The 16,977-nt window shown below is 45.9% G+C and overlaps 1 protein-coding gene across 1 annotated transcript in view; it reads left to right on the forward strand.

The window, feature by feature from the left end:
- The window catches only part of matn4 (matrilin 4), a gene marked incomplete at both ends in the record, with an annotated part of 83,972 nt that overhangs the window by 35,201 nt on the left and 31,794 nt on the right, over positions 1 to 16,977 (forward strand). The window contains 6 exons of the mRNA XM_084315938.1: positions 1,043 to 1,165; positions 3,533 to 3,655; positions 7,393 to 7,515; positions 13,389 to 13,511; positions 15,356 to 15,478; positions 16,089 to 16,211. Of these exons, the coding sequence (XP_084172064.1) occupies positions 1,043 to 1,165; positions 3,533 to 3,655; positions 7,393 to 7,515; positions 13,389 to 13,511; positions 15,356 to 15,478; positions 16,089 to 16,211 (738 nt within the window). The remainder of the gene's footprint in view (positions 1 to 1,042; positions 1,166 to 3,532; positions 3,656 to 7,392; positions 7,516 to 13,388; positions 13,512 to 15,355; positions 15,479 to 16,088; positions 16,212 to 16,977) is intronic.

Genomic DNA, 16,977 nt, shown 5'->3' on the forward strand with positions numbered 1-16,977 from the left:
GACGCTTCTATACTTTAGGCAAGTGGCTTGTCCTTCTGCGTTCCCGTTTTGCGCTCTGATTGGCCACGCACGTTTCTGGTCATGTGACATGTGCGCCAATCTTGGGACGGCAAGTTTTTGGACGGTTAAGCTTAGGCACTCTTTCGAAGTTGGTTAAGGTTAGAGTTTGTCTTAGAGCAGGGCGATAGAACGCCAGGTCGTTTGCAGGCTGTTCGACGCGGAAATGGGCAAAGACACAGGTCGGCACGCTATTGGGCGCACATGTCACATGACCAGAAACGTGCATGGCCAATCAGAGTGCAAAACGGGAACGCGGAAGGACAAGCCACTTGCCTAAAGCATAGACGCTTCCGGGACAGATTCTGTGGTGAGGTCGGGCCCTGAGTGCTGAGTGCTGTCCTGATATTCTATTAGATTTATCATAAGGAATAAAACTCAAGAGTTAAAGTGTTTTGAGTCGATACACCAGCTAGGCCTGACCCCCCGGGGAGGTCTGTGGTGAGAGACCTGAGAGGAGAGACCACCTTAAAAGAGATGACTTGGTTGCTGTGGGTTTGGTTTTATATTTATATGTGAAGACCCAATCTGAGTGTAACGTCAACCCCCCGACACACACACACACACACACACACACACACACACGCACGCACGCACGCACACACGCACACACACACGCACACACGCACGCACGCACGCACACACACACACACGCAGCCGTCCAATACCCTTTGGGTAGGACTTTTAAGGCTACACTATTGGCTACATCCGTTTATCACGTGTGAAATTAAAAACACTGTATGCATCCGGCCTCAAGACATACGATCAGCGTGCCGTGATGATGATGATGATGATGATGATGATGATGATGATGATGATGGTGATGATGATGCTGATGGCGATGATGACGATGCTGATGATGATGATGATGATGATGATGATGGCGATGATGCTGATGATGATGCTGATGATGATGATGATGATGATGATGATGATGCTGACGCCGCTGATGATGCTGATGTCGTTCTTGTTCTCATTGGTCCAGGCATGGACCTGTGTCTGGAGTCGGACCATGGCTGTGAGCACATCTGTGAGAGTTCTCCCGGCGCCTTCCACTGCCTGTGTCTCCCTGGCTACACTCTGAACGCCGACCAGAAGACCTGCACAGGTAACCATAGTGACAGAACACCAATCAATCAATCAATCACAGTGGAGATGACAGTAGAGTTACCATGGGTGACACATAGGGATGTCCCGATCACGTTTTTTTGCTCCCGATCCGATCCCGATCATGTGATTTTGAGTATCTACCGATACCGATATTTCCCGATCCGATCAAAAAAAATAAAAGTATCCTTTTTTTATTTTTATTTCTTTAACTTTTTTTTTTTTTATTCAACAAACATGACCATGTTCACGTCTTAAACTCATACTGAGGCCTTAGTTTTGGTTTTAAATTGCATATCATCATTCATTTATTTATTGTCACACAGAGCAGAAGAATTTTGCCAAAACAAACCAATAGTATCCAGCTGCAGAACGGCAGACCAGCCACACTCTCAGACCCAAACGCATTTCCTTTGATTTAATTATACATCAAATGATTTATGAAGTTAACTTTTCACCTGGATAACGTCAACATTCAGGGTGAATGTAATGTGAGAAATTGGGATTAAAAAAAATATATATATTATTTGGGTCTGAGAGTGTGGCTGGTCTGCCGTTCTGCAGCTGGATACTATTGGTTTGTTTTGGCGAAATTCTTCTGCTCTGTGTGACAATAAATAAATGAATGATTGATATGCAATTTAAAACCAAAAATGGCAGATTTTTTATTTTATTTTGCCGATCCCGATCTTCGGAAAATCACGTGATCGGCCCCGATCCCGATCACGTGATCGGATTGGGACATCCCTGGTGACACATGTATAACATTAAAGGGATAGTTCAGGATTTTTGACGTTATTATTAAGTAGTGTGAGATATTTGCCAGGAGTGCAGTCGGTGCGTAAGAATGATCTTACGTACCGAGTCCCGTGGCTGGACGTCTCGCTGGGTTCTGTGTGAACCAGGAAGCGGCAGAGGGACACAGGGTGCCGGGTTCAAGGTGGAATACCAATATGGATTTGGCACTAATGGCATAATGGCATAATATAACTTACAAAGGTAACGTTTGTGATTGAATGTTGAATTAAGTATTTCAGACGTGATTGGGAGTGTGGAGTACTGTGCATTATATAACAGTTGGTCCTGATCACACAATCTGAGAGCTGTGTATTATTTGCTATAACATCACAGCTGGGGGTTGCTTAGCAACACACATATTCAGAGCTGAGTTAACTCTTACCTAAAACGTAATACCTCAGAGCGCACTCCTCCACGGAGCTGCCTCTACGCCTGTACGTCACACAGCCTGAAACACACTCCTCCACGGAGCTGCCTCTACGCCTGTACGTCACACAGCCTGAAACACACTCCTACACAGAGCTGCCTGTACGTCACACAGCCTGAAACACACTCCTACACAGAGCTGCCTGTACGTCACACAGTCTGAAACACACTCCTCCACAGAGCTGCCTCTACACCTGTACGTCACACAGCCTGAAACACACTCCTCCACAGAGCTGCCTCTACGCCTGTACGTCACACAGTCTGAAACACACTCCTACACAGAGCTGCCTCTACGCCTGTACGTCACACAGCCTGAAACACACTGCTACACAGAGCTGCCTCTACGCCTGTACGTCACACAGCCTGAAACACACTCCTACACAGACCTGCCTCTACACCTGTACGTCACACAGTCTGAAACACACTCGTACACAGAGCTGCCTCTACGCCTGTACGTCACACAGTCTGAAACACACTCCTACACAGAGCTGTCTCTACGCCTGTACGTCACACAGCCTGAAACACACTCCTACACAGAGCTGCCTGTACGTCACACAGCCTGAAACACACTCCTACACAGAGCCGCCTCTACGCCTGTACGTCACACAGTCTGAAACACACTCCTACACAGAGCTGCCTCTACACCTGTACGTCACACAGCCTGAAACACACTCCTACACAGAGCTGCCTCTACACCTGTACGTCACACAGTCTGAAACACACTCCTACACAGAGCTGCCTGTACGTCACACAGCCTGAAACACACTCCTACACAGAGCTGCCTCTACGCCTGTATGTCACACAGCCTGAAACACACTCCTACACAGAGCTGCCTCTACGCCTGTACGTCACACAGTCTGAAACACACTCCTACACAGAGCTGCCTCTACACCTGTACGTCACACAGTCTGAAACACACTCCTACACAGAGCTGCCTCTACGCCTGTACGTCACACAGTCTGAAACACACTCCTACACAGAGCTGCCTCTACGCCTGTATGTTACACAGTCTGAAATGCGGTAATAGGTTTGAATTGCATCTATACATAGTATCACAAATAACCAATGATTAACATTGTCCCCTCTCTCTCTCTCTCTCTCTCTCTCTCTCTCTCTCTCTCTCTCTCTCTCTCTGTGTGTTTAGCCATAGACCTGTGTGCTAAAGGGGAACACGACTGTGAGCAGGTGTGTGTCGCCTCTCCCGGCGCCTTCACCTGCAAGTGCAACAAAGGATACACACTCAATGGCGACAAGAAGACCTGCACAAGTTAGTCACACGCACACACACACACACGCGCGCGCGTCTCTTCCCACACACTCAAACATAACAACACCCCCGCACACACACGGGTTATTGCGTTTCATTTTGAGAAGCGCTGAATGCTCTCTGCTTTATCCTCGGCTCTGCAACATTTCACTGAGATGCTTAAGAGCACGGCGTTAGATGCTCTGTAACCTGTATAGACCTCTCAAGTGCCCCGGTTTTTCTCTGGCTCTACCCGTGGCAAATGAACAGGTTATTAAAACCTTGTCGCCCCGCTGCGCCTGTGGTTCACGTTCAGGCTCTAATTTTCCACTATTGACTTGTCTCTATTGAAGCCGCTAGCCAAGGCTAACTTAGCATTCCGGCACAGAGACCGCTAGCCAAGGCTAGCTTAGCATTCCGGCACAGAGACCGCTAGCCAAGGCTAGCTTAGCATTCCGGCACAGAGGCCGCTAGCCAAGGCTAGCTTAGCATTCCAGCACAGAGACCGCTAACCAAGGCTAGCTTAGCATTCCAGCACAGAGACTGCTAGCCAAGGTTAGCTTAGCATTCCAGCACAGAGACCGCTAGCCAAGGCTAGCTTAACATTCCAGCACAGAGACCACTAGCCAAGGCTAGCTTAGCATTCCGGCACAGAGACCGCTAGCCAAGGCTAGCTTAGTATTCCAGCACAGAGACCGCTAGCCAAGGCTAGCTTAGCATTCCAGCACAGAGACTGCTAGCCAAGGCTAGCTTAGCATTCCAGCACAGAGACCGCTAGCCAAGGCTAGCTTAGCATTCCAGCACAGAGCCCGCTAGCCAAGGCTAGCTTAGCATTCCAGCACAGTGACTGCTAGCCAAGGCTAGCTTAGCATTCCAGCACAGAGCCCGCTAGCCAAGGCTAGCTTAGCATTCCAGCACAGTGACTGCTAGCCAAGGCTAGCTTAGCATTCCAGCACAGAGACCGCTAGCCAAGGCTAGCTTAGTATTCCAGCACATAGAGCACCAGCTTCACTGCGTCTCCTAGCCGGGGCATGACGATAGTTAAAAAAAAACATGAGACGTCACAGTCAACCAGCTTCCTCGAACAGGTCTGACCCTTTAGCTCAGCTGGTTAGTGCGGCCGTCTGTGGATCCTATGGTCCCAGGTTCAAATCCACTCGGTTACATTGGTGACAGCGGTGGGATCTCACTGCCCTGTGAAACTGTATCCAGGTTCACGTAGCAATGGGGGTGGGATCCCAGTGTGTTAGCATTCAGGCCGCGAAATATAGCGTGAAATATCGCCCCAGTCAGGCCAGACCAAGAGATTTTTCTGCGGGCCATTTAGCGGATCATGCCACCGGCCCAGTGGCCCGTCTGGACCTGCTGAGAGGTCTTTGCTGTCGCAGCTAGAAACACTGGCCTGAGTGAAAATAAGGCCAAGCCTGCTCCCAGTGGTCAGTCCAGGCCTGGTCCCAGTGGTCAGTCCAGGCCTGGTCCCAGTGGTCAGTCCAGGCCTGGTCCCAGTGGTCAGTCCAGGCCTGGTCCCAGTGGTCAGTCCAGGCCTGGTCCCAGTGGTCAGTCCAGGTCTGGTCCCAGTGGTCAGTCCAGGTCTGGTCCCAGTGGTCAGTCCAGGCTGGTCCCAGGTTCACATCCACACGGTTACACTGTTTGTTTTTCATCACAGGCTGAAGAGAAACAGCCGGAACACTTGAGACGTCTATTTTGCTCCAAAGACAATGCAAAACAACTGCCCATAGCAACATATAGTTATTATTAAATTATCTATAATACTTAAAGGTGCTATAGATAACATGTATGTTTATGTAGTGTAATAATAATAAAAAAATAAATTGGAATAATACTACATCCACATGCTTTTAGAAAGGTGCGGAGTAAAAGTATTGCTTTTCCCCCCAAAAAAGGTTTGATTAATGAATTATTAAAAAACGTTGGCGGGTCCAAAATGAATGTTGTGTATTCATTTGTGCATGTATCCCCTCCCTACATCTAATTTCCCTCACGTGGAATGCCCCTGATCGGATGAATGACATGTCGCTGGTGCTCTAGTGCGACACCTAGTGGCCGGATGTTACCTATAGCACCGTTAAGACTTTAATCTGTAATTAGCTACATCTGCTACATTCAGAGTTAATTATAATTCAGTTAGAGGACAAGTAGGATTTCAGCCAGGATATGATTTCAGCCAGGATATGAATGGCCATATCTACTGCAGAAATCTGAGCTTTGTGTAAAAGCTGCTTCGTAGAATCCCCGACACACTCTCTCTGCGACTGACTGCCGATTAGAGTAAAATAAACTAAATGTGTTGATGTTGCCTTCTTTTTCTTTTCTTTTCTCTTTTTTTTCTCTTGTCATGTTTAGCAGATTTGCCCTTCCTAATTAGCCTTAATATTTCCCTTAGCTATCGGGAAATTCCCCTTTGGCCGAATGGCAAATATTTAATTTGTCACGGCCTTAGGGGCTCAAATCGAGACGTGTTTCTCAGCGGGAAGAGGTCAAAGGGCGCGGGGGAGGGGGGGGCGGGGAGGGTAGAACGGTGTATCGCTGGTGTCGGGTGGAAAAAAAATAACTCCAAAAGACTAAGAAAAACAACAACCTCATTTCCAGATGATAACACCTGCGTGTTATTATAATAATAATACACTGGGATTTAGAGCGGCTGCCATGGTCTCTAGGGGTCATGACACTCACTCACAACACAAGAACCCAGTTTAAACTGTCAATCACCGCCATTGGACGTGAGGTTTTCCACACGACACCAGCTGTAGTAGCTCCTGCATGAAGCCCTGCTACGAGGAACGTACCGTAGCTCCCCGGCGTTGGAAGAGACGCGGGTTCAAATCCTCTCTGGTTTCGCTTGCTTCGAGGACTTCACGAGACAGTGATTCTTGTTGAGTCACTGCTTCGTGAAGCACAGACGCTGGTGTTGCACTATGTTCCCTCTGGCCTCAGGGACGAGAGGAGCCTGGAGGTGAGAATCTTAGGGTCAGATCTTAGGGTCAGGGTTTAGGGTCAGGGTTTAGGGTCAGATCTTAGGGTCAGGGTTTAGGGTCGGATCTTAGGGTCAGGGTTTAGGGTCAGATCTTAGGGTCAGGGTTTAGGGTCATGGTTAGGGTCAGGGTTTAGGGTCAGGGTTTAGGGTCAGATCTTAGGGTCAGGGTTTAGGGTCAGGGGTCATGGTTAGAGTCAGGGGTCATGGTTAGGGTCAGGGGTTAGGGTTAGGGTCATGGTTAGGGGTCATGGTTAGTGTCATGGTTAGGGTCAGGGGTCATGGTTAGGGTCAGGGGTCATGGTTAGGGTCAGGGGTCATGGTTAGGGCCAGGGGTCATGGTTAGGGTCATGGGTCATGTTTAGAGTCAGGGGTTAGGGTTAGGGTCATGGTTAGGGTCATGGTTAGGGTCATGGTTAGGGTCATGGTTAGGGTCAGTGGTCATGGTTAGGGTCATGGTTAGGGTCATGGTTAGGGTCATGGTTAGGGTCATGGTTAGGGTCAGGGGTCATGGTTAGGGTCATGGTTAGGGTCATGGTTAGGGTCATGGTTAGGGTCAGGGGTCATGGTTAGGGTCATGGTTAGGGTTAGGGGTCATGGTTAGGGTCAGGGTTTAGGTTCAGGGTTAGGGTCAGGGGTCAGAGGTCATGGTCAGGGTTAGGGTCAGATCTTAGGGTCAGGGGTCATGGTTAGGCCAGTGGAACATAGCTGCAACACGTGTAGCCGCTGCTCTCCCCGCTGCTTACCGCCACTCTTCTCCCCTCAGTGATCGACTACTGTTCCTTTGGAAACCACAGTTGTGATCATGAGTGTGTGAGCGTGCTCAATGGCTACCGTTGTCACTGTAATGAGGGACACAGGCTGCTGGAGAACGGCAAGACCTGCCAGCGTAAGTAGCACACGTACGACGCATGCACGCACACACACACACACACACACACAGGTACACACGCGCATGCGCCTACATACACATTAGGGCTGTACCGAATAGTTCGAAGCTTCGAAGCTTCGTTCATAACATTGACGTTCGAATAATAATTATTATAATTTTTTTTACGTGTCTATTCATTCTGTTTAAACCAATGTGGTTTCTCTTCACAGTTGCAGATAAAGATTAGGCTACACTAATATTATAGTATTATACTATATGACTCGTCATAAAAAGTCAAATAAAACATTTATCATAAATGATGTAGCCTAACGGAACGTAGGCCAAATGCGTCCACATTTTTATAGGATTCTATCACATTTTCATAACAATAGCACCCTGCGCCGTTTTCATTGAGGTTTCTTACAAATTAACAATGCTTTATCTTGTCCTTTATATGCCGATTATCATTAGAATCTTAAATTGTACCATATGTCCCCCTTTAGACAACATATGTAACGCTACCAGCGCACTTTTGTTAAGATAATTAGTTGGCCATTCTCGGTCGCTATACCGAGGTCGCAGTAATAGTTTAACGCTGTTCAGATCACGTCGGAGAATATAGACCCATCCCAGTGACCTGCGACCTGTGCTAACGCTCTTGGGAAATGCAGTGTTGTAGTTCTCAACATTTTCAGCCTTTAATGTTAAACCAATGCTGCCATCTACTGACAACAAAAAAGTGTTGTCTAATCGTCACCTTGAGAGCTACTTCCGTATACAGCGCCGCCCCAAACCCATTCTAGAGATTCCCACTTTTTGCTGGGAGTGGGGCGTGGCCGTATTTGGTCCCAGACAATAAGAGTGGCTGCGATTGGTCACCGTGACGTTATATCTGCATCCGCTTGGCGCTCGGCGCTCCATCAAGACGCCGCCATCACTTCATCATCGTACCAACCGTGCCCATATTGGATTATTTATGTTGACGAAACCGATGAGTTATATTCATTAAAGAAAGTTGATTTAATTAAAAAAAAAATATTTTTTTTTTATATATATTTATGATTAAAATATGAAATATGACGACAGACATTCGAAGCTTCGTTCGAAAACTTCAATAGAAGCTTCGATTTATTACATTCGGTACAGCCCCCTAATACACTCACACTGTACACAGGTAAACACATACATAATCACACAGACACATATGCATACACGCACACGCTCACACACACACACCTATACAGGTAAATACGTGCACGCACATACACATACACGGGGTAAACGCGTTCATAACCACACATCAACAGTATACATAAGTGCACGGGGGTAAGCATGTTTGAATGCACAGATGTACAGTACTACTCGCGGCATGTGCACGGGATCGCCAGGCATGTGGGCACACGCTGACGCACACAGGTGCACGTGATGCTTACGACGAGCAGTTATGTACTGACTGTATTGTAAACACTGTCTTGTGGGCCCAGAGAGAATAATGGGGTGTCTGGTCAAAAGAAACGTTTCACATCGACACAATTTACGACCTCGAAATAACCCGAGATTAGCTAGTGCCTTGAAGCCACACGGCATACCTGCAAAAACACCATGTGAGAGAGAAGCAGCCGTTATTTACCCCAAATACCTGGCAGAAAATAATCTTTACGTCGTGGCTCCTTGTTCAGAGATTCTCCGCTATTTCAAAACATCTGGCTGCAATGCAGGGACGTGGTCATTTAGCGGTTTGGTAAAAAGGTAGTTAATAGTGGAGCGGCTTTAAAGGCGACCGTTAGACAGGGGTGTAAAATTGTACTTCGTTACAATACTTAAGTACTGTTTTGGGGGGATTTGTACTTTACTCGAGTATTATTTGGTTTGTATACTTGTACTTTTACTCAATTACATTTCAGAGGAAAAAAAACATACTTTTTACTCCTTACATTTAAAATGCAGACCTGCAAAGTACAAATCTTGCAGGTCCAACCATTTTAATTAGTATATTTGTATCTCTGGCCAAACTAACGTTAATGTTATTAATCCTGCGGCCGCCCTTTATTTAAAAACAGCCAATCAAATCCCCATCAATGGGAAATGTACCCGCCCATACCCATGCTGATTGGTCCTTGTGCAAGACTAGAACGCTGGGATCTTTGATTAAACACCTGCTATCAGAAGAATAGACGGTCAGAAAAAAGTTTTTACTTTAACTTTCTAGTACTTAAGTACATTTAAAAGTAGAACGTTTTACTCAAGTGTGTTTCTAGCCAGATACTCTGACTTTTACTTGAGTACGATTTTGAGACGGTACCCATACTTTCACTTAAGTATCATTTCTGGGTACTTTTTACACCCCTGCCGTTAGCACACCTTGGGGGAATCTTCTGGCGAGACGTTAACGGTTTCCGGTCTCAGAGTTTACGACACTGCTATACAAACACACTGTGTGGGTTCACTATGGATTCACACTATGGGTTCTCACAGGGTTACTATTCCTTGAATTGTCCGTTGTCTCATATCTAGACAACATTACAGGCCCATGTCTCCAAAAAAGGTGTTGTTGTCACTGGAACAACACATACCCCCTCCTGGCCTGCGATCAAACCATGTCTGAACTTTCTGTCCCGTGTCTCCCCTATTCGTCCTCCTTCCCTCCCTTCCCCTACTCTTCCTCCTTCCCTCCCTTCCCCTACTCTTCCTCCTTCCCTCCCTTCCCCTACTCTTCCTCCGTCCCTCTGTCTCTGCCTTCCTACTGTCTCAATGAAGACAAATACTGCCCACTCTCCTTTTTAAAAAAGACCCCAGGGTGTCCCCCCTGGACACCCATTATGGACCTACTGCCTTAACCCTTTCACTAGCACACGACAGAAGGTTAACCCTTTACTATCACTCTACAGACGGTTGTGATAGTAAAGGGTTAACCTTCTGTCGTGTGCTAGTGAAAGGGTTAACCGTTTGGTAGTGTGGTAGTGAAAGGGTTAAGCCTGATTTATGCGCAATCTGGCAGGCGCCTCGTGGAGGGAAAGTGAAGTGTGGTTTTGCGGAGACTCAGGGCTAGATCCACAAAGAATGGATTGCACGGAGCAAGTTGCACCCTTACTTACAATTCATTATGAATTGAAAATTGGGGGAACCCTGATGTAAACAAGACGAAAGTCTTTCTCTGGTCTGCATCCCCTTAACAATTGTGTGTATTGAGCCGTACTTTATTGTACCCATTCTGCAATCTGTTAATAAAATGTTCAATCAATCACCACGCCGATTGATTGATTGAATGAACATTTTATTAACAGATTGCAGAATGGGTACAATAAAGTACGGCTCAATACACACAATTGTTAAGGGGATGCAGACCAGAGAAAGACTTTCGTCTTGTTTACATCAGGGTCCCCCATTTTCAATTCATAATGAATTGTAAGTAAGGGTGCAACTTGCTCCGTGCAATCCATTCTTTGTGGATCTAGCCCTCAGTGTGTTGCAGACTTTCATGGTTCCTCCGTTCCTCCGGTCAGCGGACTGAGTCACTGAGGGATGGGAGGGGGAAATGTATCGCTCCAACGATCCGACGATTACAGTACACAATTCTTGGTATTGTCTTTTAAAATTGGGGAAATTCTGACCGATATCTGATATCAATATTGGTGCATCCCTGGTCCTACTGCCAGGTTCCCTCTGCGAGCGAACAGAGTCAACACAGTTCATCATACTGGTACAGACTAGGGATGTCCGATATTATTGGCCTACCGATATTATCGGCCGATATTGGCATTAAAATGTAATATCGGAAATTATCGGTATCGTTTTTTTTACATTTATTTAACCTTTATTTACCCAGGCAATCAAGTAAGAACAAATTCTTATTTTATTTATTGTCAAAAGTATGCATAATGTTGTGTTAATTCCACGACAAGAGATATGTAATGTTAATTACGTATCGATTGATATCGGTATCGGATATTAAGAGTTGGACAATATCGGTATATCGGATATTGGTTAAAAAGCCAATATTCAACATCCCGAGCTTCCCTCTGCGAGCTACCAGAGTCAACACAGTTCCTCACCAGACGCTGCCTGGGCATAAATCACACTTTAGCCACTGAGCCACTAGGTGTCGTGTGAGGGACACCTCTCCATGTGCACCCACTCACTCACTCACTCACTCACTCACTCACTCACTCACTCACTCACTCACTCACTCACTCACTCACTCACTCACTCACTCACTCACTCACTCACTCACTCACTCACTCACTCACTCACTCACTCACTCACTCACTCACTCACTCACTCACTCACTCACTCACTCGCTCACCCACTCACTCACTCACTCACTCACTCACTCACTCACTCACTCACCCACTCACTCACTCACTCACCCACTCACTCACTCACTCACTCACTCGCTCACCCACTCACTCACTCACTCACTCACTCACTCACTCACTCACTCACTCACTCACTCACTCACCCACTCACTCACCCACTCACTCACTCACTCACTCACTCACTCACTCACTCACTCACTCACTCACTCACTCACTCACTCACTCACTCACTCACTCACTCACTCACTCACTCACTCGCTCACCCACTCACTCACTCACTCACTCGCTCACCCACTCACTCACTCACTCACTCACTTGCTCACCCACTCACTCCATCTCAACTTCACCAGATGTGGTCACTTGCTCAAGAGCGCTCAAGAGAGGCCAAGGAATGTTTGGATAATCAAAGATCTTTGACAGATTTTGACGAATGTCTCAAATATAGTTTTCAAATGATATTCACGTCCTTGTAGAAAGAGCATATTTCTCCCCAGACAACATGATGAATGAAGGTGTTTTCTTTTCCCAGAACAAAACTCAATGGGGGACATTCATAAAACTGCTGTGACGTTGTGTGGGGAGAGAGAGCGAGAGAGAGAAAGAGAGAGAGGAGAGTAAGAAGAGAGAGAGAGAGATGGAGAAAGAGAGAGAGAGAGGGGGTGGGGGGAGGAGAGAGAGAAGAGAGAGAGGCGAGTAATAAGAGAGATAGGAGAGAAAGATAGAGAGATAGAGAGGAGAGTAGAAGAGAGAGAGGAGAGCGGGAGAGAGAAAGAGAGAGAGAGAGAGAGAGGGAGAGAGAGAGGATAGAAAGAGAGAGAGAGGAGAGAGGGAGAAAGAGAGATAGAGAGAGAGGAGAGTAAGAACAGAGAGACGAGAGAGAGAAAGACAGTGAGAGAAAGAGAGAGAGAGAGAGAGAGAGAGAGAAGGGGAGGAGAGGAGAGAGAGAGGAGAGTAATAAGAGAGATAGGAGAGAAAGAGAGAGATAGAGAGGAGAGTAGAAGAGAGTGGGAGAAAGAGAGAGAGAGGATAGAAAGAGAGAGAGAGAGAGAGAGAGAGGAGAGTAATAAGAGAGAGAGGAGAGAGGGAGAAAGAGAGATAGAGAGAGAGGAGAGTAAGAACAGAGAGAGAGGAGAGAGAGAGAGAGAAAGAGTGAGAGAAAGATGGTTGCCTCCGCCGTCGGTGAGTGAGTGTGTGAGTGGATGGGTAAAACACGAGGAACACATTGTAAAGTGCTTTGGATAAAAGCTGCCTTTACACTGTGGACTCCTAGAGAAACCTTTACCAGCAGCTTTATGAATGTCTGCCATTTATCCTGTTTTCTCAAGACACACAGACAGACGCGCACACACACATACACACATACACACACACACACACACACACACACACACACACACACACACACACACACACACACACACACACACACACACACACACACACACACACACACACACACACACACACACACAAGAGCACAATATACTGTATGTATAAGTCCATATGGATGCAGCCAGGGATACATGCACACGCATAAATAAATGTAATGATGTAATGTGTGTGTGTGTCGTTCAGCCATTGACCTGTGCGCTGAGGGGAAGCATGACTGCGAACATATCTGCGTCACCGCGCCAGGCGTCTTCACCTGCGACTGCAACCAAGGATACACACTCAACGAGGACAAGAAGACCTGCACACGTTAGTCAGGCCGTCGAAGAATACACACATAGAAACACACACACACACACACACAAACTCAGACACACATTATTGTACCGCACAGTACTGTTGTGGACACTGTAGCCTGTGTCCAACGTAACGTTTATAATATACTATTTCTTGCACCCTTTGACTGCTGAATGGTAGTGCTGATCGATTTGTGTTCTTTGGATTTGGTCTGGCTTTGGTTTTGATTATTGATTAAAATAAGACTATATAAAATAAGATAAATAGTGTGAGAGAGAATAGAGAGTCCTCTTTCGAATGGTATAGCTTTAGGAGAGAGCGGTGCATTCATTCTTAAAATGGATGACATTCCCTTCCCCCAGTCAGGGTTGACTCCTGGACAGGGACTCGGCCATGACATGCAGAGAATCAACCGATTGCAGATCTGGCCAAGATCCTTGTTTCCAGAGGCGAGATATGACAATAACAAGGCTTGTAACAAGTGGAATAGAATAGAATATAAGTACTTTATTGATCCCGAGGGAAATTCAGCGCTACAGATCGCTCACAATAAACATTTACCTAGTCAAAAATCTAAAATCACAAATCACAAAAATACGAATAAAAAATACAGTCAGGGATATACATTCTAAAATATATACAGCCGACAGTCTGATGGCTGTTGGAATGAAGGACTTCCTGTGCCGTTCAGTGTTGCATCTTGGGAGTCTGAGTCTAACACTGAACGTGCTCCTTCTATCAGCCAAGTCTGTGTATAGTGGGTGGGAGGGGTTGTCCATGATGGCGGGATGGAGCTTTCCTAACGCATCAGTGGTCAAGCCAGTCGCAGCTTTATAACCAAAAACGAGCCAATAATGTGGCCATTTAAACCGTTTTGAGTAAAGGTGTTGACTTTGCTTTGTGACAATTAGAATTAGAATTAGAATCTCTTTATTAGCAAAGTACATTTTACATAAACAGGAATTTGGCCTCCGCATTTAGCCCATCCTAACTATTTAGGAACAGTGGGCGTCCATAGTCCGCTATATTCTAATGCCGGTGTTTCGGTCAAGGACAGCGGCAGGGGTACCCACGGTACGGTACAGTACAGTAGCATGCATGTCACTTATGGAGTGGGAGGGAACCAGCCAGATGAGACACTAAACGGAGGTCTGACTCCTGACTGAATTCGGTCGTTAAAGAACCCAGGACGCCTATCGTAAAGAGTAGGAGGGTTCCCCGACGTTCCTAGTCAAATTCCCAATCAGGTCTCTGACATCAAGGCCACTTAATCATCCCTTCCCCTTAATTGGCTGATATCAATCCCTGTCTCCTGAGCCGTTCAGCCATTGTGTAGTCAAGTGTGATGAGTGCCGGGTGCCAGTGTATGGCAGCCATTGAGCCTGCATAGCCCAAGGTTGAGTGCTACACAGTGCTGGTGAAGGAGGCAATTTACACCCTAGTCTAGAAAAGTGCTATATAAAATATAATCATCATTCATTCATAGTAATTCCAACATTTGATAAGTTATATTAGTTTGAATAGCTGTCTCCTGCAAACTACAACCTCCAACCACATTGAAACTACGGATCTATGTCATTCTAATAATGAAACCAAAGCTGGTAAAAAAGATGTTTCACAACCAAAAACCATGACTGGAATTTCACCTGAATCACTCAGCAGCACTACTGAAAAGATAACACAATTAAGATTTTCCAAATGATGTCTCTCAGGAGCAGAGCAATACTCCAGTATTGTTGAATTGACACATCTGTACACACAGTTTACGAAAAACAAGGGTGCACGTACTACACACTCACTCACACACATACACGAGCAAACAAACGTAATAATAAACGTGTGTGTGTGTCGTTCAGCCATTGACCTGTGCGCTGAGGGGAAGCATGACTGCGAACATATCTGCGTCACCGCGCCGGGCGTCTTCACCTGCGACTGCAACCAAGGATACACACTCAACGAGGACAAGAAGACCTGCACACGTTAGTCAGGCCGTCACACCGATACAATACCTGTATTTGCACATATAATATACGAGCGTATGTGTGCGCAAACACACAGACAATTGTATATTATACTGTGGTAGCCATTGTAGATGTCCCCCGTGTTGCATCTATTCTTAGTACAGGTGGCGGCTAACTGTCGCGAGGCTTTCTGCCTCCTCAAAGGAATTTCACAGTTTAAAGGAACACGGCAACATTTTGAAAAAAATTGGCTTACCTTCTTCTCCAGAGAGAGAGACAAGAAGAAGATAGATACCAGTTTTCCCCACTGTGTGCCTTCAGTAGAAAGCTATCTGGCTGTACGTTAGCCTAGCTTAGCACAATGAATGGAATAATTTCACAGTCAAATTAGTAATTATATTGCCACAAGATGTGTTGGTAGTTATTTACATCATGTGCAATAACTGTTAGTTTAAGGTCAACAGAATCCCCTTATTATCCACATTTGCCTAATATTGAGTAAGGGGTTTGAACCAGGGGGAGCTCACTTCTGGTGTCAATGGCTACATCTGTTCACATACACACATGAAACGTACACACACACATACAGACACAAGTAATAATCCATATGTGTGTGTGTGTCGTTCAGCCATTGACCTGTGCGCGGAGGGGAAGCATGACTGCGAACATATCTGTGTCACCGCGCCGGGCGTCTTCACCTGCGACTGCAACCAAGGATACACACTCAACGAGGACAAGAAGACCTGCACACGTTAGTCAGGCCGTCACACACACACACACACGTGTACAGACACACACACACACGTGTACAGACACACACACACACACACATGTACAGACACACACACACACGTGTATTGTTTACAAAGACTCACACTCTGTAGCACGACAGCAGCTACTGGACACTGTTCCTTCTCAAATGATGCAAGATGGACGTTGTTGTCAGTCAGGCCATTCTATGCACCCTTTGACTGTGGAAAATATACTTGGTCTCACCCCCTGGTTCAAAACACTATACTATAGAGACTGTATGTTCAAAACACTACACTTTACTATAGAGACTGTATGTTCAAAACACTCTACTATAGAGACTGTATGTTCAAAACACTCTACTATAGAGACTGTACGGTCAAAACACTATACTTTACTATAGAGACTGTGATCAAAACACTACACTTTACTATAGAGACTGTACGGTCAAAACACTACACTTTACTATGGAGACTGTGATCAAAACACTACACTTTACTATAGAGACTGTGATCAAAACACTACACTTTACTATAGAGACTGTTTGGTCAAAACACTACACTTTACTATAGAGACTGTGATCAAAACACTACACTTTACTATAGAGACTGTTTGGTCAAAACACTACACTTTACTATAGAGACTTTGATCAAAACACTACACTTTACTATAGAGACTGTGATCAAAACACTACACTTTACTATAGAGACTGTGATCAAAACACTATACTTTACTATAGAGACTGTGATCAAAACACTACACTTTAC

This window comes from Notolepis coatsorum (genome assembly GCF_963971535.1).
Source record: "Notolepis coatsorum genome assembly, chromosome: 6".
In the NCBI taxonomy this organism is placed as follows: Eukaryota; Metazoa; Chordata; class Actinopteri; order Aulopiformes; family Paralepididae; genus Notolepis; species Notolepis coatsorum.